The 23,368-nt window shown below is 39.8% G+C and overlaps 1 protein-coding gene across 7 annotated transcripts in view; it reads left to right on the top strand.

The window, feature by feature from the left end:
* PLEKHM3 (pleckstrin homology domain containing M3) overlaps positions 1-23,368 on the top strand; it is a 179,403-nt gene that overhangs the window by 134,448 nt on the left and 21,587 nt on the right. For 5 of the 7 annotated variants that reach the window (XM_047720887.1, XM_047720888.1, XM_047720885.1 and 2 more), the window contains one exon: positions 20,256-20,413. In XM_047720887.1, the coding sequence (XP_047576843.1) occupies positions 20,256-20,413 (158 nt within the window). Of the gene's footprint in view, positions 1-20,255; positions 20,414-20,659; positions 20,830-20,853; positions 21,905-23,368 lie in introns of those variants that run through there. The other 2 variants (XM_047720891.1, XM_047720892.1) reach the window with 2 other exon arrangements.

Genomic DNA, 23,368 nt, shown 5'->3' with positions numbered 1-23,368 from the left:
ACTTTGGAATTAACTTGTCAACTCAATTTACTTTTTAAATTACTTTTATAATTGTACTGATTCCAAGTTGAATTTTTGTAGTTTTTCTTAACAGTGAGAATTCTTAGCTCCGGACTTGAAAAGAAACACATGTAGTTTAAATTTATGTAAGATTAATCAGCTAAAGAATTAACTTATTTAAGGGCACCTGGGTGGCACCATCAGTTAAGTGTCCAACCCTTGGTTTCTGCTCAGGTTGTGATCTCAGGGTAGTGAGATCGAGCCCGGCACCAGGCTCCATGCTCAGCACGGAGTCTGCTTGAGAGCCCCTCTCTCCCTATCCCTCTGCCCCTCCCTCCCTAAAATAAACAAATAGTTTCTTTAAAAAAAGAATTACCTTATTTTATCATCTTAAATACAAGTAGGATTGAATGTTCCCAGCAAATGTGGCCAGAACTTGTCAGGAGACCATTGCAGAGCCGGCCACTTCCTGTCAAGTTAGGAGACTTTGACAGACTGCGCATTAATACTCATTTTTGAGGTACAGAAGGGGCTGAACATGTACCAAATGTTCAAATGCTTCAGTATTTTTTATTCTACATAATCAACAAGAATGTTAGCTATTCCAATGACAAAATGCTTTTCAAGATCAGTTCAGAAATTGCCCAGTCTGGCCTTTCTGGCTGCCCACAGAATCCATCCTCCATTGTCCTCATGTTTGGAAAGCTGACTAGCTCATCCCTCAGGAATTGTACATGTCCCGGGAGTTCATGAGTCACATGTCCCCTGGAGGCTCTGCTGAAGTGTATGTGGTGTTGCTGGCAGCAGCTCCTCTGCCCTCTAGGCTCTTGCCATTAAACCACAACCTCATCTGGTCACAGACTTGCCATTCTGTTTGGGCAGAGTTGCCATTGAAATGTTTGGCCCTGGAGCCTGCAGTAGGAATATTCCAGAAATATTCCATTTCAGCTTTTAGGATGCAAAGGTTGAACGCACTTGGAAAGGCCCGGAGTAGAAATGGAGCATTAACCTCCTTAACAAATGATCTGTTGACATCTGTGGAAGGCAGTTGAGCAAGACAGGGTCAAGTGGTAGCTAGAATCAAAAATGCCCTAGAAACTAGGGGACATTTGGCCACATAGGAGAGCAGGACAAGGCCCTGAAATCACACAGGCTGGAGTTCAGACTCCAGCTTTGGTGCACATTGGCTCTCTGACCGCAAGACAAGACCCTGAATCTGTCTCCATTTACTTAACTGTAAAATGAGTGGCCTACTACTTATTTTGGACAGTTGCAGTAAGAACTGGAGGTAAATATAGAAAACATCAAGAGTTCATACATGATGATAGCAATAAATAGTAGTTATTAAGAGCAAAACTTTTTCAGGGAATGACAAGGTAGGTTGGCATCGGGAGAGTAGGAGATGGATGCCCAGTAGATAGAAACTAGAAGCAAGTTGGAAAGACAGGATGTACCTAGCTTTTAGGAAGACCTTGGAGGGCATGCTAAGGAGTTGAGAACTTACCTTGTAGGGGCTGAAGAAGTTTCAAGGGGTTTTCATTAAAGAAATACCAGTTGGGGGAGCCTGGGTGGCTCAGACAGTTAAGCGTCCAGCTCTTGGTTTCAGCTCAGGTCATGATCTCAAGGTTGTGAGATGGAGCCTCATGTTGGGCCCCATGCTCAGTGGAGAGTCTGCTTGAAGATTCTCTCCCTCTGCCTCTCTCCTCACTCATGTGTATGCGTGTACACACACACACACACACTCTCTCTCTCAAATCTTAAGAAGGGAGGAAGGAAAGGAGGGAGGAAGGAAGGAAGGAAAGAAAGACAGACAGACCAGCTCTAGAACATACTGAAGTATAGTGTTTACAACTGGGCTCTGGGAGTCCAGCTCCCTACTCTACACATCTAAGCTGAGCAACCTTGGGCAGATGAATTAAAGCCTTTTAAGCCTCAGCTTTATCATCTACAAATTGGTAATGGGAAAAATATTGACCTTTTAAGGTTCTTGTATGTAATAATAATTACTTATTAAATGCTCAGTGTGCCTGCAAATGTTCCAAGTGCTTGACTTGTATTAGCTTAAAGAAAAAAAAATAAATAAATTAAAAAGCTTCCGTGGGGACTGGCACAGATTCAACAGTCAGTCACTGCTGTGGGGGTGATGCAACGACTGATACCATTTTTATCACTTGGTCAAATCTGTATTTTATGATGGCATAGAGAATGGGTTGGCGTGGTTGAGGCTGGAGACCAGGAGAGCAGGTAGGACAATAGTAGTTTCACACACATGTTTAAAAGTTCATTGAGTTGTACCTAAGATCTGTGCACTTTATCTTCTATATGTGATACCTCAATTAAAATATATGTATGAGAGATAGCCTCTTCTCACAGTTGACCTAAGCGACTCTACAATTGCCTGGAGTTCCAATTAGCTGAGTGCTCGTCACTAAAAATAAAATAATAAATAAATTTTCAGAAATAAAAGTGACTGAGGGAATGAGGTAAAATCCTTTTTCAGTTACCCATGCTCCTGGAGAACAGAAAGCCTAAGGAAAAGCAAAACCTCTACAACTCATTCAAAACTATGACCTGCTTGATAGTTTTCCCTTGGCTAAAGCTACCAGCTGTAGCAAATGACTATCAGAGTCGTCTCTCTCTGGCCCAGTGGCTTAGAGATGCTGGAAGGGAGAAAGGCAGACTACTGGTGTGGAGAAGGAGGTTAGATGCTGGACCAGATCACAGACAGTCTGCCCTCATCCCTCTGAGAAATTGGCTCTTTACAGGCCTTCCTTTCTTAGGACCCATTTCCATTTAGATTTTGCCGTAACTCTGAACATGTTGCGTGTGGGCCTGCCATTCAAAAACGCTTTTCTCTTTGAGCCTGATCTTATCTCTAAATGTTGTCCTGTTGTAAAATCAGTTTCATTTTTTTGTTTAAGGCCAAGTCTAAGGCAGGTTAGTCAGTTCATTGCTTTTTGCTTGGACTGACACCAAACTACATGATAAAAATGTTCAAATTGGGTAACAGACTTGCCCTGCACAGTGCCCTAGGTGGTATGAAATTATTGTGACCTCTGAATGTCTGGGGAGTGGATAAAAAAATAGGATATCAATACTGTTTCTCCTTCTATTGACTACAAAAACACCCATGTAAAACTATAAGAGTTTGGGGACCAGTCTGGTGATCGAGATCAAATAATGTGCCTCGGGGGAGGGAGCCCTGGGGTCAGGTCATTTCTGAGAGGGCAGGAAGGAAGAAGCACAGCTGCAGAAGGGCACTGAAAACACTTAAGTGAGATTCGTCAAAAACGCAATATGCATCCTGATTGCTTACCTACTAACTCCCAGTTAGGTATTTAAGGAGAGAAGATTAAATGTCTAGAATTCAGTGATAATTATGTAAACAAAAACCTGACCTTAAATTGCCTGGTATTAGATAGGGCTATTGACACTCCACATATCTTATAAGTAATTCTAATTGAATGGGGCAGTGTTACCTTCCAAAACCTAAAAACACCTGTAAGTCAGGGAACATTCTGATTAGACAAAGCTTAGATACAAGCTTTAAGTCCAATGCAGTCATGACAGTTTCCCTGATAGGCAGTTTTCAAGAACTTTTGTGAAAATGAACATATTATTGGAGACAAGTGAAAACACAGGCCATACAAAACCAAAAAAGGAAGGTCTTCTACATTTTTACAATGTTCATGTATATGCATATGCAAATTTCCTTTATATGTTTCTAAAGCCATGCTTTATAGAGCTGTCACTGATTTTTTTTTTAACCAACTTAAACATTTACTATAAAATGTTAACTCACATGTGTTATTTAAACATCCAGAAACAGAATTTTTATCTATATATACATATTGAAAGTATGAAAAGGCTAGTTACTTACAAATTGAGGCCTCGGGGACAAGCAGAGCAGCCACCAACGCGTCCAAAATGGCAGGAGAGAGGAAAGCAGACTGACTTGAGGCTTTTATTGTGGTTGGGGGTGGGCCTGGGAGAGGATTCCCATAGGAAGCAGGAGATTGGGTGGTTTGAATCTCCTGCAGGTGATAAAGCGAGAACACTTGGGCTGGCCATCAGCTTGCCCAAGTGTGGGGGCACAGGAAGAGGCAGGTGTGGACCTTAAAGCTGTTTGCAAACATCAAAATAACATTTAACTCTGTATTACAGACATCATCTACACAGTCACCAATTTGTTTTTCCAGTGTTACCACCCAAATTTCTCTTCCCTCTCTACTATTACTACCCCTCTTTTACTCTAAGAAGTTATCACCTTTGAATGTCTGTGATAGATTTCTTTCCTTTTTTACTGAGGTGTAATTGGCGTATGGCATTATATCCACTTCAGGTATTCAACATGATGCGCTGTTGTGTGGAGAAATGGTCACCACAGCATAAATCACCATACATTATCAATAAAATTTCTTTTCTTGTGATGATAAAAAAATGTGATGATAAAAAAATTTTTTTTCTTGTGATGAGAATTTTTAAGATCTGCTCTCTTATAAGGCAACTTTCAAATATGCAGTATAGTGTTAATTATGGTCATCTGGCTGTACATTACACCTGATAACTTAATTATTTTGTAACGGGATATGTGTATCATTTGACTCTCTTCATCCATTTCATTGATCACCACCTCCCCCCCCCCCCCCCGCGCCCACTGCCACCACACCCAGCAACTACCACCAGCCTGTTCTCTATATCTGTGAGCCTGAGTTGGTTTGGGTTTGCCATGTTGTCACAAATGTCAAGATTTCATTCTTGTTTATAGCTGAGTAATATTCCTCTGTGTATGTGTCACAGTTTCTGTTTCCATTTACTGATTGGTGAACACTCAGATTGTTTCTGTATCTTGGCTATTGTAAATAATGCTGCAGATATCTTTTCTTGTTAGTATTTTCACTTTTTTCGGATAAATACCCAGAAGTGGAATTGCTAGATCACATGGTGGTTCTGTTTTTAATTTTTTGAGGACCCTCCATACCATATTCCATAGTGGGAGTGTCAGGGCCGATTTAATGTTAAAAGCTGTTTAACTATTAGGGCCTGCTTAGCTAGAGCGACTCCATGTTGCCTAGGTAGCCATATTGTTGTTTACATCCACGGACTTCATTCTGGGAATAAACGCCCCAGTAGTTCCTGGTGTCAGTTCCGGGTATCGATTCCGGGAGTAAACGCCTTAACAATAGAAGCCACGTACCTTGGGTCTGCGGTTATGCCCTATAAAACCAGCCTGTGAGATCGGGAGGGGGTCGCTCTCCTCGGAGGTGGCCCTGGCGGGTCAGTCTGACTTCTAATGCTTGGCAGAGAATAAAGCTTTTTGCATAACTTTCACTTTGTCTCAGTCTCGTTCCCCCAGCCGGTCAGTCTAACTTCTAATGCTTGGCATAGAATAAAGCTTTGCATAACTTTCACTTTGTCTCAGTCTCGTTCCTTTGATAACGGACCCCAGCAGGAGCACCAAATTACATTCCCACCACCAGTGTACAAGGGTTACCCTTTTCGCCAGCACTTGTTATTTTTTGTCTTTTCAGTAACAGCCATTCTAAAAAATGCAATGTGGTAGCTCACTGTGGTTTTGATTTATATTTCCCTGGTGATTGAGGATGTTGAGCACCTTTCATGTACTTGTTGACCATCTATATGTCTTCTTTGGAAAAACGTCTATTTAGATCCTCTGCCCATTTTTCTTTTTTTAACAAACTTTAATTCACTTTGTTTTTCTTGTATAAAACTATGTGGTGGTGAGATGCCTGGATGGTTCAGTTGGTTGAGCGTCTGACTCTGATTTCGGCTCAGGTCGTAATCTCAGGGTCCTGGGATTGAGCCATTCATTGGGCTCCACCGGAAGTCTGCTTGAGATTCTCTTTCTCTGCCCTTCCTCCTGCGCATGTGCATGTGCTCTCCTCTCTCTCTCTCTCTCTCTCTCTCTCTGAAATCAATCAATCAGTCTTTAAAAAACAACAACAACAAAAAAACTATGTGATGCCTACAGCTGGATCCTGGGTCTTCTGCATAGAGACTCAGGTGTGGGTCTGTACAAGATGGTCAGTGAATTCCTGATAGGGAGACTTGGTGAACAGTCTCTTTCCAGAGGTCAGTGGCGAGAGCCCTGTAGGTTTTGGAAATGGCATCAAAAGTAGCCTTGGCAGAGTTGCCCAGGGTAGCAGTGCAGCCCCTGGCCAAGGTGTACCTCTGCCCATTTTTCAATCAGATTTTTTTTTTCTATTAAGTTGTAGGAGTTCTTTATATTCTTTGTATATTAAATATCTGATTTACAGATATTTTCTCCCATTCACTAGTTGTCCTTTTATTTTGCTGATGGTTTCCTTTTTTGTGTAGAAGCTTTTTAGTTTGATGTAGTCCCACTTATTTATTTTGGCTTTTGTGGCCATTGCTTTTAGTATCAAATCCAAAAAAAATCCTCACAAGATTGATGTCAGGGAGCTTTCACCTATGTTTTCTTCTAGGAATTTTATGGTTTCAGGTCTTATATTCAAATCTTTAATCCATTTTGAGCTTTTTGGCATTGTATAAGATAGTGGTCCAGTTTGATTCTTTTATATGTGCCTGCCCAGTTTTCCCAGCACTATGCGTTGAAGAAACTGTCCTTTTCCCATTGTATATTCTTGGCTTCTTTGTTATGAATTAATTGACCATATACCTGTAGGTTTATTTCCAGGCTGTCTATTCTGTGCCATTGATCTGTGTGTCTATTTCATGCCAATACCATATGGATTTGATTACTATAGCTTTGTAATATAGTTGGAAATCAGGGACCATGATATCTCCAGCTTTGTTCTTCTTTCTCAAGATTTGCCTTGGCTGTCATACAAATCTTAGGATTGTTTTTTTCTATTCCTGTGAACAATGCTATTGAGATTTTGGTAGGAATATAACTGAATCTGTAGATTTCTTTGGGTAGTATGGACATTTTATCAATACTAATTCTTCCAATCTGTGAGCACAGAGTATCTCCATTTATTTGTTTCTTCAGTTTCTTTCATCAGTTTTCTTATAGTCTTTCATCAGTTTTTCTTATAGTTTTCGGTGTGTAGTCTTTCATCTCCTTGGTTAAATTTATTCCTAGGTATTTTATTCTTTTTTTTTAAAGATTTTATTTATTTATTTGAGAGTGAGAGAGAGTAAGCATGTGTGTGGGGGGGAGGGTCAGCAGGAGAAGCAGACTCCCCACTGAGCAGGGAGCCTGATGCAGGACTTGATCTGGGTCTCTTGAGGATCATGACATAAGCCAAAGGCAGTGGCCCAGCCAGCTGAGCTACCCAGATGCCCCTGTTTTATTCTCTTTGATGCAGTTGTAAATGGGATTGTTTTCTTAATTTCCCTTTCTGATATTTCATTACAGATTTCTGTTTTTAAAGTCTGCCCTTCTCTCCCCCAACATACTACTCTGTAGACGTAGCTTTCATTAACTATAGCTGGTCTGTCTTCTAGACATTTCTACACATTACAAATGTTAATTTTTAATTCAATTTAATTTTTTATTTTTTTGCAAATGGGATCAAGCAACTCTACCTTCCTGCACCTTGCCTTTCTCACTTAATAGTATCCTGTGGACTTCTAGGCACATGTGCACATTGTGTAGATAAAGGTTAACCAGCTACATAGTATTGAGTTATCTTAATTTTTTTTAAAGATTTATTTTATTTATTTTAGAGAAATAGAAAGCCCAAGCAGGGAAGAGGCAGAGGGAGAGAAATCTCAAGCAGACTCCCCACTGAGCACAGGACCCACTGCAGGACTCAACCTTACAACCTCAAGATCAGGACCAGAGCCAAAATCAAGAGTCCGATGCTCAATCAACGGAGCCACCCAGAGTTATCTTAATCTTTAGCCAGTGCATTCTTTCTCTACTAGAACCAGTACTGCAGTAAAGACCCTCATATATTTCCCTGAGCACTTGTGTAACTACATCTGTAGTGTAAATTAGTGAATATGACACTGCCAGGTCAAAGGGTAGATGTGCTTTGTAGTTTGAGAAGTATTGCCACTTGCTTTCTGAAAAGGTGGAACCAATTCTTACATCCATTCAGTATCTTGAGTGTTTTCCTACACCTGCATTGTCTAAATCAACAGTTTTTTAATCCTAGCCAATCTGATAAAAAGTAACTTCACACTATTATATTAATTTGTATGCTTTTCCACTGTAAGGTTGAGCATCTTTTTTATGTTATTTGCCATTTGTAGTTTTTATAAATTGCCTATTTATTTCATTAACCTGTATTTAAATTATATTATTGATGTTTTTCTTATTATTTTAAAAGAACTCTTTCTATATTAAGAAAATTGGCACTTTTTTGTAATGATGGGAACTATCCTTCCCAGTTTATTGTCGTGCCACTTTGTAAGTGGTGTTTTGTATTTTACTAATTTTGAAATTTTATCTATTCACATTTCTCTCTCTTCTAGGGCTTCTAAGATTATAAAATATTTGCCCCATGTAAATATTTTTCTCCTGTTTTTCTCTAATATTTTTGTAGTTTTAAAATACTTTTAGAGCTTTCTTTTTACATTTAAATCTTCAATGTATCTGCAGCTATTTTTTTATGGAACGAGTTAGAGATTCAGTTTTACTTTTTTCCACAATATCTAACCAGTTACCCCAGGATCATTTATTAAGTAACTAATCTTTCCCCACTTCTATTGTATAGTATGTTCCCATGTATATTCGAATCCGTATCCTGGGTATACAGATGTCCAGCATATGGACGCCACAAACACAGCAGATAATATTCTTGAAAAACAGGATGTATGAAATCATCATCAGTACTGTGCCGTGAGTGGTGGTTTACTGCTTGTTTGACTCCTTGAGGCAAAGAAGAGAAATTACCAGCCGTCTTGAGACAGTGGCACGCGAGCCAATAAAGAGCACCTCCTTCGGTTTATATGCAGGGTTGTTTTTCCTCACGCCAGTAACCCAGCCGCTTACTAGATCACAGCCTTCTACCCAAAAACTCATTTTGGTTTCTCATTTGATCTTAGGCATTGCTGGTCTCATAAAAGCTGTTAAGTAATAATAATGGTGAGCACTTACGTTGTGCTTTTAGTCCGTAAGTGCTATCTAAACTTTAACTAATTAAATGCATTGATGAAAGGAAGGGATTTGCAGACGTCTTCAGGAAAACTGATATCTGGTTGCACACCTGTGAGGGGATGATTCCTAAAAAGCATTAACTCCCTCTTTGAATGGCACTCAGCAAGCAGAGGAATAAAAAGCTGGTGACATTATTTCACTTCTTTTGAAAATTTCCTTGGCTATCTTCTAATTAGTCTGGTTAAACTCACCTTTTATCTATCTCCCCAGATATTCCTTTTCTACATTCCTGGGGGTATTCAGCAAGCTCCTTTTGATGTTTTCCCTGTTGGTTAATCACAAAATCATAGAATCTTCCAACTGAGAGGGATCCTGATTGATCCTGCAGTTTCGAATGACGTAGTGCCGTCCCTTTATTCCGTGGATGAGGAGGCCGAGCACCGAGAAGTGAAGTGACTGACAAAACGGGTTGTGCAGCTCACCAGCCCCAAGGCTGGGACTGAAGCCTGGACGCCTCACTCCCCTCTCAGCCCTCCGTCAGCGCTAGCCTTGGTTCTTTCTGTGAGCATTTCAATTTGCCTTTACTATTTTAATTTTTTTTTTTCTTTTCTGTTTCCATCCTTTCCCTACTTCTCCTTCCCTTCTTGACTTTCTGCCTTTTCTGACTCTCCTATCCTTCCATGATCAGGTAATTTTGCTTTTATTTCTCCTGGTGTCTCTGTATCCCTTCAAATGTGGAGTCTCTTGTTGTTTTCTGGTAAGATGTTTTATAGTGGTCTCTCTGAAAAGCCATCCTTCTCTTATTTCTCCCACAGTTCATGCATAGAGGGAGTTGTTTTGTTTTGCTTTGCTTTTTCCAGCTGTAGCTGCTTCTCCTTTTACGAAGCTGCTTCTCCAGTTTTGGTAAGTAGGCTAGGCTTTAAGTTGATGTTAAGTCCATTTTTTTTTAAAGATTTTATTTATTTATTTGACAGAGAGAGATCACAAGTAGACAGAGAGGCAGGCAGAGAGAGAGAGAGAGAGAGGGAAGCAGGCTCCCTGCTGAGCAGAGAGCCCGACTCGGGACTCGATCCCAGGACCCTGAGATCACGACCCGAGCCGAAGGCAGCGGCTCAACCCACTGAGCCACCCAGGCGCCCTTAAGTCCATTTTTGTCACAGAACTTGGTGGCTGCTTTAACTGGTGATTTTCCCAGTAGTTTAACCGTGAATAATGTAATATTTAAAATCATATTCCATATTCAGAAAACAACACAAGATGTGACCAAATATCGTTATACAAGGAGCAAATATGTTGGACCAAAAAATCTTCCTGTAAACCAGCGGCAGATCCAATTCGGTTCAAATTTGTGGGTAGATGTCGATGCAGATGTAGACAGCGCATTTTGCCTCCAGGCCGGGACTGAATTCATTTAGAAATCCTCTGTTTCTACATGGTGGGTCAGTAGGCACCCAGGGACCTCAGAATTCCCAAGCTGAACCAAACCTAGACGCTTCAGTCTGACCTCGGATGCCCTTAGAAAGGCCCCTTCCTAGAGTAATGAAAGGTCCTTGAGGAAGGGGGATCTGAATCTGTCACCAACCAGCCGGGTGATCTCGTCCAGCTCACATCACCACAGGGCTGCAGTTTTTTCAGATATTAAGTAAGGAAGATGAGTTTAAAAGACCATTTAGGGCTTTTCCTTATTACTATTCAGTGAGTCAGTAATATCTTAACTAGAGCCAAAATGAACATTAGAGACCTGCATATAATTTATTTCAGACATACAACTGAGTAACTCAATAGGGAAGCAAAATTCTGCTGACCGTACCATGAGAATTTTCTGGGACTATCTCAATTTAAAATTCTTTTTTTTTTCTTTTTTTAAAGATTTTATTTATTTATTTGACAGAGAGAGATCACAAGTAGACAGAGAGGCAGGCAGAGAGAGAGAGAGAGAGGGAAGCAGGCTCCCTGCTGAGCAGAGAGCCCGATGCGGGCCTCGATCCCAGGACCCTGAGATCATGACCTGAGCCGAAGGCAGCGGCTTAACCCACTGAGCCACCCAGGCGCCCTCAATTTAAAATTCTTTAATCTATTTTCCTCATAAATACATGTGTACCTCAGTCAGACCATGTGACCTGTCTTGGGGCTCACGGCACATGGACCACATAATTGTACTCACCCTTTGCAGATGCTTCCACTGAAGTTCTAGAGCTAGTGGCCCCAGAGGCACGTTACCCGGTGCAGAAAAACTCTGTCCCAGCCCCTATATTTTTATGAATAAGAAATTCATGTTCTTGGGTTCATCTTTGCCATTCACCTATTAAATGAAATTATTTTTCTTTTATTCCCTGAGACTGTTTCCAGCGGGAGGCGGAATGCGATTTGATGGAAATGATGACCACTCACAAATCTACCCAATTACATCAACCAGATTAAATTGTCACATAGTTTACAAAGTCTAAGTAGAAACTGTCCCGTTTGGCAGAGGCTCAGATAAGAGCTAATTGGTAACCTCCTAATCCACCTGCAGTGAAGTGCTTGATTAGCCAAAGTTTCTGTCCTGTGAGAGGGGTGGGGAACAGCTGATCAGAGATTTGTTTATGCCCCAGCCTCCAGCCCTGAGCCATTATAGGGACCTCAGGGGCGCGCCTGGGTGGCTCAGTCAGTTAAGCGTCCCAGTCTTGGTGTCAGCTCAGGTCATGATCAGGGTTGTGAGATCCAGCCCCTCGTCAGGCTCTGCATTCTGCAGCAGCATAGAGTCAGTCTGTCCTCTCCCTATGCCCCTACCCCACTCATGCTGTCCCTGTCTCTCTTTAGAAAGAAAACAAAAAGGAGCTCAAAGGCTAGTTATGGGAAAATGGGGTTTTAACAAACTTTTTGAAATAGGAAAATATTACACTAGTTATTTTCTTTTTTTCCCCTTTTTAAAGTAAGTTCTACGCCCAGTGTGGGTGAACTCATAACACCGACATCCAGAGTGCCATGCTCTGACTGAGCCAGCCAAGTGCCCCTGGTTATTTTCTGTTTTTAAGAAAAATAATATGGTGGTATGCTTTTTATTTTCTACGTTTAGGGACTTACGATTAAGAATGGTAAAATTGGGAATTGAATGAAGATGAGTGTTAGGGTTTTCAAACCTGAGCAGAATCTATGGACTGTTTTTTCCTAGCTCTCCACAAACTCCCCTGACGGAGATCGCAGACTTCATGGTACCCATGTGTTAATGCTGAGAAATGGCACTCAAAGGAAAAATAGTGACCACAACCTTTCACGGTCCTCTGGCCGAGCATATGCAAACTAAATTATATTTGAAATCATTTTATAGTGTGTAACAGTTTTGGTTCTTCCATTTCATCAAGCTTGCTTGCTACTAGTGAGTGGCAGGTGGCTTTGCTTACCAGGAATGGGGTCTTCTGGTTAGATTTTTACGGAGGGACCATTTGTCAAGTGCAACGGCCCTCTTCATCACAGTATTCCCAACAGTTGCCCAGAATCTAGATGTTACACGATGGCTGAGGAATGCTTGTATTGAAATGGAAGGTCACTTGACAAATCAGGGGAAAGGAGTGAGCCAATGCATAAAGAAATTCAATGAGAAAGAGTTTCTTCTTTTTTCTTGCCCAAGTTACTAGTGGTCTGTCCCTCTCCCCCCGTAGATTTTGAATGGTGTGGTGGTGCCAAGGGAGTGAAGGTAACGGACGTAAAAGAATCATGTGTGCCCTTTTGCCAATCCCACAGATCTCTATTGGCCACAGACCTTGAACATGACACTGCAATTTCCTGGTGCCACACATGAGTAATAAGCAGCTGTTTCTGAAACTGTGGTTTGGAGAAGGCAGCACTAGGTTATTTTTTAACTTAATTGTAATTTTTGATTGGTCTGCAAGAAAGTAAATCAAATAAAGTCTGTTGTCTTAGTCTGCAAGAAAGCCATAGGCCTCAAATTCCAATGCTGACCGTCTTGACCAGAATAGAAAGGGGGGAAAATGTGTGTATCCCTGAGCTGGAAGTTCAACCGGGCCGCTTCCGTGGGCTGCAGTCACACAGGAAGGGTCAGCATAGTTGGTATATTGGTCAGCCAGCTGGAGGATGAAAAGGGACACTGGACGGCTCCTTGAGTTTCAGAAATACCTGAAATGATGCATGCAAAGAATTTATAGAAAGATTGCAAAAGTAAACAATAGCAAAATTAGGCAGAAGATAGCCTCTTGATGTTGTTGCCTTTTGTCCTTATCCTTGCATGTGATGAGAAGACACATAATTCTAAGTCACAGCTGAAAGTGTGTATCCTTCGACTACCTGACCAGTAAAATACCTCTGAAATAATCACATATGCACACCCTCCAACTAAGTCAGTCAGACTTAGTACCTTCCTTAGTACAAGAAATGAAGCGTAACGGAAAACAGAAGCAAACTCATTTTGCCTCTTTGGGGCATCTGCCTTTTCTCAAGCAGAGGGGGGCAGTTTGGTATGAAGAAGGCGAAGGAGAAGTGCAGGGGGTTGGGAGATGTGGGAAGAGCTACAGATGTTTTCTGCTAATTACTTTGTCATGATTTTGTTCACGTAGACTGGCCACTTGGGCAAAGTAAGTGGAAGGATAAATAAACCTCATGTCAGTCTAGTTCACCTTCACTCCTGACATCCTGATATGACCACTTGGTTAACTAAAACCACTCTCTTTGTTATGCTAAACATGGAATGGCCTTGTGACTTTTGACAGACTATTATAAAGTTATATTAACCGTGCTCATTACAAGTAAGAAAAGATTAAGAAGGACAGTTTCCCAGTGTTGCTAAGGTGTTCTTTTATGTGAGTGATTCAGCTCAAGCTTGAGATGTGTTAAATGTCTCTCCCCAGCATTCTGCCTGCCATATAAGCCCCGTTCTCTTATTCACAGCAGTATTAAAGGGAATGGAACTGACCTCTTTACCTTAATTTCTACTGATCCCATCCAAATAGAAAGACACTTTGATGCCTTAAAAATGACATACAGGGTGCCTGGGTGGCTCAGTCGGTTAAGTGTCTGTTGATTTTAGCTCAGGTCATGATCTCAGAGTTGTGAGGTCAGACTCTGCACTGGGCATGGAAGTTGCTTGAGATTCTCTCTCCCCCTCTCCCTTGGCCTTTCCTCCCCCACTCCCTACTTGGACTCTCTCTTTCTAGTAAATAAATAAAGCCTTTAAAAAATGACATATTAAAAAAAGGCCTTTTTTCCTCCCCTCTGCTGTAAATCTCAAGTGTTTGAAAGAAGGAATGAATCTAAATCATAAAAGTTTCTGTTTAGATTAAGATAAACTAATCGTAAGCAATTATTTATTAATCACTTGTTCTAAGTTAGACATTGCGTCCAGTGCTTTCATTTTATTAGATCTGATCCATCCTCAACCCTGCAAGGTAGATATTATCCTAGTTTTTCTGTTGCGGAACTGAGGCTTGAAAAGGTTAAGTAACTTGCCAACGTCTCGTGGCTGGAAGGCGGATGAACTAGAATTTGTACTCAGATCAGCTTTGCCTTTTCCACTCTGCTGCTTCCCAGTACCCAGAGACAACTAAGTTCTGAGGCAGTATGGAAAACTCTGTAATGTCAGCCTCTCTGGGAGAGATGAATCAAACTACCACACACCAGAAAATACAGCCAAGCTGTCAAGAAGCAAAAACGACGATAGTCAGATTTGGTTTGGTTTTGTTTTTTTTTTTTAAACAAGCTTTGGCCGGTTTTATTAAGGAAGCAGTTCTGTGGTTTACTTTGTCCTGATGAGTTCTGACTTGCTCTCAGTGATATCAGAATCCCCTGGATCAACTCTGATCTAAATATACAGTTCGTAGAACTTTTACCCTGCCGGGCCCTGTTGACGATAACGATGGCTGTTTCTCAAGGCAGTAACACTGCCTAGGCAGGAGCTCCATTTGGGGGTTGACATAGAAGAGTTCTCATGTCTGACTTCTCTCGGGCTTTGCCCTTTTTGGCCAACTTGCCGGCTTGTTGGACATTGGACTTTGTCCAACCCATAGTCATTTTCCAGGTCCACTGGCGACCTGGCAGCTCTTTTCTACTTTGTTCTCAGTTGGAACCTGAAGGTAGTGGCTCCTCAGGCTTTGGTCTTCTTTGAGGCCACCATCTTCGTGATGTTTATGGAATATGTCCCTAACCTCAAGCCCCCACCAAGATGGCTAGGAATTGGGAGTGAAAGCTACAAGACTCTCGGAGGCAGGAGGAGGTGGTGGAGGCAGGACACTTGATTTCTTTTTAAGTAATTATCCAGAACAAAGATATACCTGATTTTTATTTTTTAAAGGATGTGATCACTTTTTAAAAGATTTTATTTATTTATTTATTTGTTTGTTTATTTATTTATTTATATGAGAGAGAGAGAGAGAGAGAGAGAGAGAGAGAGAGGGTGAGCACGAGAGTGGGGTAAAGGGCAGAGGGAGAAGCAGAGTCCCCGCTGAGCAGGGAGCCCGATACAGGGCTTGATCCAGGAACTCCACGATCCTGACCTAAGCTGAAGGCAGAAGTTTAACTGGATGAGCTACCCAGGTGACCCTATAATGTCTAGTTTTTTAAAAAGAACTCTAGGAGATTTCACACCTAGCACTTAACTTCTCTTAGTGATGAAACCTTTAGACCAGAAGCCAGAAGAGTGTTTCTATTTCCAATGCTGTTAGCAGTTGTATTCAAAGACAGGCTCTAAACCTCCTAAATTTATCTGTACCTCTGGAAAATTGTGAGTATGAAGTTTTCTTTTCTATAATATTAAAGAATTGTACATAAATTCTAAAATAAATGCACAGACTATTACCTCACTTTTCTGGAGGAAAAACTTTCAGTATCTGCAGCTCTTTGGCACATGGCCATGACCCTAAGCTAACAAATAGGAAGAACAATTAATCAACTATAAGCAGCAAAAAAAAAAAAAAAAAGTTCCTGAACAGCTGAGCAGCCACCAGCTCCACGCACTCCTTATGCTCCTCCCTAAGTCACACAGCAGAATGATTAAAAATATTTGTGACACAAAGACAGCCCTCACACGCAAATGCTGCTGCCCAGCAGAAACACAGGAAGGCGTCCCAGGTCAGTCAGCAAGAACTCGTGTCTGCGGCAGAGAGAGGATATTGAAAATAAGCGTGAGACTCTGTCTTTGCCCTCAAGCAGTTTACATTCTTAGATGGCTCCATATAAAATCACCATTTTATAGGTCGTATTTTTTTTATGTTCAGTCTAGTTGGATAAGCAAAACAATCACATGTTAAACAATACTAAAGAGTACAAAACAGCATCAAGTTCTGTGTTAAATTATATGATATAAAAGTAAATCATATGAAGCACAAGAGATCTGTAACAGCTGAAGTAGCCAACGATGGCTTTCCAGATCAAGCTGACTAGATCTGAGCCACGAAGGCTTCGTGAAATTTAAATAAGTCTTAAGTGAAACCTGAGATAGAGGAAATGACATGACTGGAGGCACAGGAGAAAGAGGAAGCATATTCTATACAGGGAAAAATTTTCTCGCAATGGAAGATACATAGTAAGAAATGGAAAATAAGCTTGGATAAGTGGTGTAGAATCAGCTTACGGAGACACTTGCACACCAAGCAAAAATGGAAGCCCAGGTCTTGTCCAGTCCCCTCGTACACTGAGTACCTAGGACATAGTCACTCAATAGCATTTTATGAAATGAATGAGTGAAGCGTTCTTACTAATAACAAAATAAGAATTCACCAAGCTTCGAAAGAAGAGATGATACTTGATAAAAATGATATCCAAAACTGATTAGTGTATATGCTGGATGGGCCAAAGGGAAAAGACTGGCATCCAAAAATAAAACTAGAAGATGATTTCATTAATCTAGAGAAGAGTGATAGTAGCTGGGGCAAGATAGGAAGAAAAGACTTGCACCAGGGATATTCAAAAGAGAACCAGCGTGAACCTTGAAAACATTATGCTGAGTGAAAGAAGCCAGTCACAAAAAAGCCATATATTGTATGAGTCTATTTATATGAAATATCCAGAAGAGGTAAATCTATAGAGACCAAAAAAAAAAAAAAGATTACTGGTTCCCTAGGGCTTGGGTAGGGGAAGGGTACAGGTTACAGGGGAAGAGGGAGTAACTGCTAATAGGTACAGGGTTTTTTGCGAATGTTGATGAAATGTTCTAAAATTGACCGTGATGATGGTACACAACTCTGTGAGTAAACTAAAAACCATTTAATTGTAGACTTTACATAGGTGAATTACATGGCACATGAATTATATCTCAAAGATGTTATTAAAAAGGAGAGGGAATTAATAAATATGGTGAATGACAATATATATGTGTTTGATGGAGAAAAATGAACCATTCACTGTAGACTACGTAATTTCCAGTTTGAGTCTCATGGAAATAGTAAGAATATCCGCTAACACTATTATTACGTAAAATTATTTTAGGATCACTGGATGATTACATAAGCCATGGAAAATAAGTAAGAGATATAATATTAGAAAGGAAAGGACCAAGTTATTACATTCAGAAAACCCAAAAGATTCACCTAAAAATTATTTGCATTCATGAAAATTCAGTAATATATATAAGATATACACAAATGTCAATATATTGTAAATATCAACAATAGCTAATAAGAAAAAATATTAGATAAAAGTTTAACCTTGAAATAACCTAAATAATAGTGTGAGTGGCTTATATAAGGGAAAAAAACAAAATTTTATTAAGCAATAACAAATGAAGATTTAATAAAATGGAGATATAGGTGAGGTTCTTTGATAGGGAGAATAAATATTATAAAGATACCAGTCCCCAAATTAAATTTTTTAAAGATTTTTTCTATTTATTTGAGAGAGACCAGAGCTTGATCCCAGAACCCCAGGCAGATGCTTAAGCAACTGAGCTACCCAGATTAATTTTTTAAAGCTTATCAAAGTCTCCAGGTAGGAATAAATTTACATTTCTGTCAGCATAAATTTGGTGAAATATTTCAAAAGCCTTCAAATTGTTCACGGCCTTTATCTCAAAGAAGTTCTCTAAGAGAGAAAAAAAAAATTATGGGACGCCCGGGTGGCTCAGTCGGTTAAGCATCTGACTTCAGCTCAGGTCATGATCTCAGGGTCCTGGGATCGAGTCCCACATTGGGTTTCACACTCAGTGGGGAGTCTTTTTCTCCCTCTCACTCAACCCTCCTCTCTCTCTGTCTCTCTCTCAAATAAATAAAATCTTTAAAGAAGAAAAAACCTTTGTGCATAAGATGACCAGTCTTCTCCTTTAGATCCTAGATGATAACTTTCATGTCTTCCTCCACGTCTTCCCTTTACACCCTCAGTTCCTCCAAACAACTGTTACTCACCTGGTTTCCGGACTGCTCTATATCCTGATGTTTTCCTCTAAATGGACTGTATTTTGTTAGTGCATCTCAACATGTGTCATTAACATTGGTTGTTTAGGAAAGAGTAACATAAGTAAAACCAAACCCAGATGCACTATTGTTACCGCAATTTAGAAATAACCCTATGACACATTGGAAAGTGTTTACCGGTGGTTGGTATAAGATTTGGTAGTGGTTATTTCTTAGAAAGTGTGTATCATGTGGTGGTATTAGGAGTCCATGTTACTGGGATTTATTGAAGTTAATTGTTCTTAAGAAAAGATAAATAAAAGCAGGTCAACCTATGGCTTCCTAAAGGAAGTGCAGAGGAGATTAAGTGAAAGAATGGTGGAAAATGCACTTGCTTGACTCAAAAAACAGCCAGCATATTTTCCACCCCCTTTATTAAGAAAAAAAAAAAAAAATCCAATCTTATAAAGCAGTGAACCTTATTTTTCTGCATCTTAATACAAAAATGTTTGAAAAAAACCAACTTTTAAAATGCAAAAAAGCTATATATATACACATACATACAGAGTGAAAGACTTGGTTTTCCAACTGTTCCCTTCCTTAGAGTTAACTGCTGTTACATTCATTTTTAAAACATCGTAAGATTATTCCATGATGTTTAAAAACCACTTTGAGTTTTTTGTCTCCAGTATTATGTATAGCTTCATTTTTTGCAAAATACATTATCACATTCCTTATAGTCTTTTTATCTGCTACTGCTAGTTATTCACCTTGACATCATAATTTCTCTTTAAGTGTGATTTACTACATTTCTCTCAGATGTTATTTTTATGTAAAATTGTCATTTTAATTCTGTATTTATTTGAAAGTATCCAGCTATGTTACCAGTTATGTCCAGCTATTTCCAAATTAATCTTCATTGTTTTATACCAAAATCGGCATGTATACATGTATGCATGAATGAGAGAGAAGGCAGATTTTTTTTCTTGTTAGTATTGAACTGCTGAAGACTTGGAGGCCTACTCAGTATTAGTTAAGTGAGGAGGGATCTGACTAGCCATTGGTTCCATCATGGTGATGGTGGGAGGCAGGCAGATGCCAAACAGCAGGACCTAGAAGCGACAACGGCGGACTTTAGAGCCTGTGCCTTAGTAGGAGCAAGCAGCCCCTCGTCACAGCCAGGATCCTCAGCATATAGGAATTCAGGCCTACTTTCGTCAAATCTGATGATTTTTCAGAAGAAGCCAAAATTCTGAATTTTTCTGTAAAATCTCCCAATTATCAAATTGGCTCATTTTCTAAAACACTGAGAGATTTAAAACAAACAGACAAACAAACAAAAAACCTTAGGCTCAATGTGGCTCTCAGACTGTCTGATCGCAGCCTCTTTATATTCACATACTTAGCAGCAAAGGAAACCTATTTTTCCACATTTGTTACATGTTTTAGGGGAGATAGTAAAAAAGCTGCACTATTAACTCATCAGAAGATAGATATTATTGAAATTACAACATAAAATTCTACATTAATATTTACCTTGTCTGTTTTCTATTTGGGGAAATCCACCACATCCCACTTATACCTCACCATAACGGTAAGTTGGGTTATAAAGTAGCGTTCCCCATTTGTCTGTCCTCAATTCCCTATGTCACACTATAGAGAAAGAGGAATACAGAAGTTTCAACATCTTCATTTTCCAACCTCCAGTGGTTTAAACCAGACAGTTCTTTTGGAGTGAAAGTACTATGTCTTTTCTTTCTCACAGTTGCTGAGAAATTATAATTAGAGGTTTTCCTGTTGTGTGAAGGGAAGGAATTCCAGTCCTCCTGTGTCTACAAGACTTCGGTTCTCAATGGATTTGCTTCCCTGTCCCATTTCTCTTTCTGCAGGTGATAGAGGGGAAGCTGGCTCCATTCTTGGGCAAGGTCATTAAATTTGCCACCTCACACGTGTACAGCTGCAGTCTTTGTAGCCAGAAGGGGTTCATCTGTGAAATCTGTAACAATGGAGAGATCCTCTACCCTTTTGAAGATATTTCAACAAGCAGGTACAGAATCTCTTGTCTTACAAAAGTACACCTGAATGTGTCACATGCTGTTTTACTTGGTCAGATCAGAACAACTTTCAGTCAAGTACTGTATCTCTGTCTCTTACCTTGTAGCCGATTTCCCTTATTCTTGGAGAACATTTTTTACCCTTTGGTTTCCTATGTTTATTCCCTGCTCAACTCACTATCTTTATCCAGAATGAGATAAGAGTTACAAAGAAACGTCACCTATCTCTGCCTTCTTAGGTAATGAAGCGTGTTCAGATTCATTTTTAGAATGAAGATCAGGGAGGAAGAATCCTCACAACACTTCAGGGCTAAGTGATAGGCCATGGGAAATCACAGTCTTAGAGTAAGGCTAAAACTGGACCGACCGCCAGGAATAAAACTACAAGACACTGGGGAACAGCTGTCTGGCTCACCACATGCTTTTCTCACAGATGCGCTGCAGTGTGGTGATGAAAGTTTTAGGATCCAAAGGAGAGAAAAGTGGGAGTTTGTGTGGGATTATTTTTCTAACCAAAGTAATATTTGGGCATCATCACATTCATTGATTGATGGATGATTTTCTTCCCCCACTAACTTGAGAGTGGGATTTTTTACTATTGCTTTTCTTGAATCACAAAATGATACATATCATTTTTCCCTTCATTCCAAAAGCATCGTAGAAATGCATACTGTTTATGTGTCTGTGCACTGGCTTCTTTGGCCATGAAATCATGCCTCATTTCCCACCCAGCAGGGCTCACTTACACTGTGGTTCAGAACAGAAGGGAAGGCACATAGCCAGGACGGGCTGAAGCATGTAGGCTGAAGAGAAGATATTAAGAGTTGACTCAGCCCTTCTGGCCTCTTCTTAAACCCAAAGACTCTTTGTAAACATACAGGAACTTGGGCTGGCCGCACACACAGAAAGACACACACACACACTCCAACCTCATTTCCTGAATACAGGTCCCCAACTCATAGCCTAGAGATTATAGACTTCTTTGAAATGTACACCACACAAAAACTTGTACACAGACGTTCATAGCAGTATTCATAATAGCCAAAAAGTGGAAACCGCATAAATGTCCATTAACTGAGGAATGGATAAGCAAGTTGTGGTATATCCATTCAACGGAATACAATTCAGCCTGAAAAGGAACCTGACTGACACATGCTGCCAGTGTAGGCGAACCTCAAAACCATTATACCAGGTGAAAGAAACTAGACACAAAGGGCCACGTACCTTATATTCTGTGTATGTGAAATGTCCCAAATAGCCAAATCCATAGAGACAGAAAGTAGATTAGTAGTTGCCAGGGACATCAGGGAAAGGAAAGAGAGTAACTCCTAATGGGTACAGATTTGTTTGAGGAGGGACAAAAATGTTCTGGAATTACTGTGGTGATGGTTACAAGGTCTTCTGAAATATGTTAAAAATCAGGGAATTGTATACTTTAAAAGAATGGATTTTATGGTGTACATATATGGTATATATCTATTGCAATCAGGGTTTAATTTAAAAAAATTAAATTAAAAAATGCTTCCAACTGGGGCGCCTGGGTGGCTCAGTGGGTTAAGGCCTCTGCCTTCGGCTCAGGTCATGATCCCAGGGTCCTGGGATCGAGCCCAACGTCGGGCTCTCTGCTCGGCGGGGAGCCCGCTTCCTCCTCTCTGTCTCTGCCTGCCTCTCTGCCTGCTGGTGATCTCTGCCTGTCAGATAAATAAATAAAAATCTTTAAAAAAAAAATGCTTCCAACTGTATAAACCATATGCTAGGTCACAAAACAAGTTTCAATTTTTTTTTGAAGATTTTATTTATTTATTTGAGAGCAAGAGAGAGAGCAAGCAAGCACAAGCATGGGGGAGGGGCAGAGGGAGACACAAACTTCCCACTAAGCAAGGAACCCAATTTGGGACCTGATCCCAGGACCCTGCGATCATGACCTGAGCCAAAGGCAGACACAACCAACTGAGCCACCCAGGTGCCCCACAACTTTCAATAGATTTTTTAAAAATTGAAACCATACCAAGTATATTCTCTGATACATTGAATTAAGATCTTCAATAGAAAAAAGTCTGAGAAACCCTGAGAAATATTTGGAAATTAAACAATACACCCTAAAAACTTATATGTCAGAGAAAAAATAAATTAGAGAAATATGAAATATTTTTAAATGAATGAAAATGAAATATAAAATGTCAAAATGAATGGCATGCAGCTAACATAGTACTTAGAGTGAAACCTATAGCTATAAACATATCATGAAAAACATGTCAGGAAAAAGAAGAAAAAAGGTCTCAAATCCATTACCAAAAAAATCCACTTTAAGAGTCTAGATAACAAAGAGCAAACTAAATCCAAAGCAAGCAGAGGAAAGGAAAGACTAAAGATTAGAGCAGATATCAATGAGATGAAAGATAGAAAAAGAGTACATCAATGAAACCACAAGTTGGTCTTTGAAAGAATCAACAAAATTGATGGCTCTTTTGCTAGGACCAAGAAATTAAGAGAAAAGACACAACTACTCAAAATCAGGAAGGAAAATTATATAATTATAATTATATAAGATTATAATTATATTATATAAGATTATATATTATATTATATACATTATATAAGATTATAAAGAGATAGCATAAATGACTTTATTCCAACAAATTAGACAACTTAGATGAAATGGGTAAATTTCTAGAAAGACAAATTACCAAAATAGACTCAGAAGAAATAGAAATATGAATAGCCCTATAACAAGTAAAAAAACTGAATTAGTCATTTTTAAATCTTCCCATAAAGAAACAAGATGGCCTCACGGATTAATTTTGTTGAATATTTAAAGAAATAATACCAATCCTTCACAAAGGGATAAAGAGAGGCATTACCTAATGATAACGGGGTCAGTTTTCCAAGAAGACACAATAGTCAACGTGCACGAGCAGAGTCAAGATACATGTGGCAAAAGAATCAAT

The sequence above is a fragment of the Lutra lutra genome, chromosome 3 (genome assembly GCF_902655055.1).
Source record: "Lutra lutra chromosome 3, mLutLut1.2, whole genome shotgun sequence".
NCBI classification, from domain to species: Eukaryota; Metazoa; Chordata; class Mammalia; order Carnivora; family Mustelidae; genus Lutra; species Lutra lutra.
This window is presented reverse-complemented; position numbering and strand designations above follow the sequence as displayed.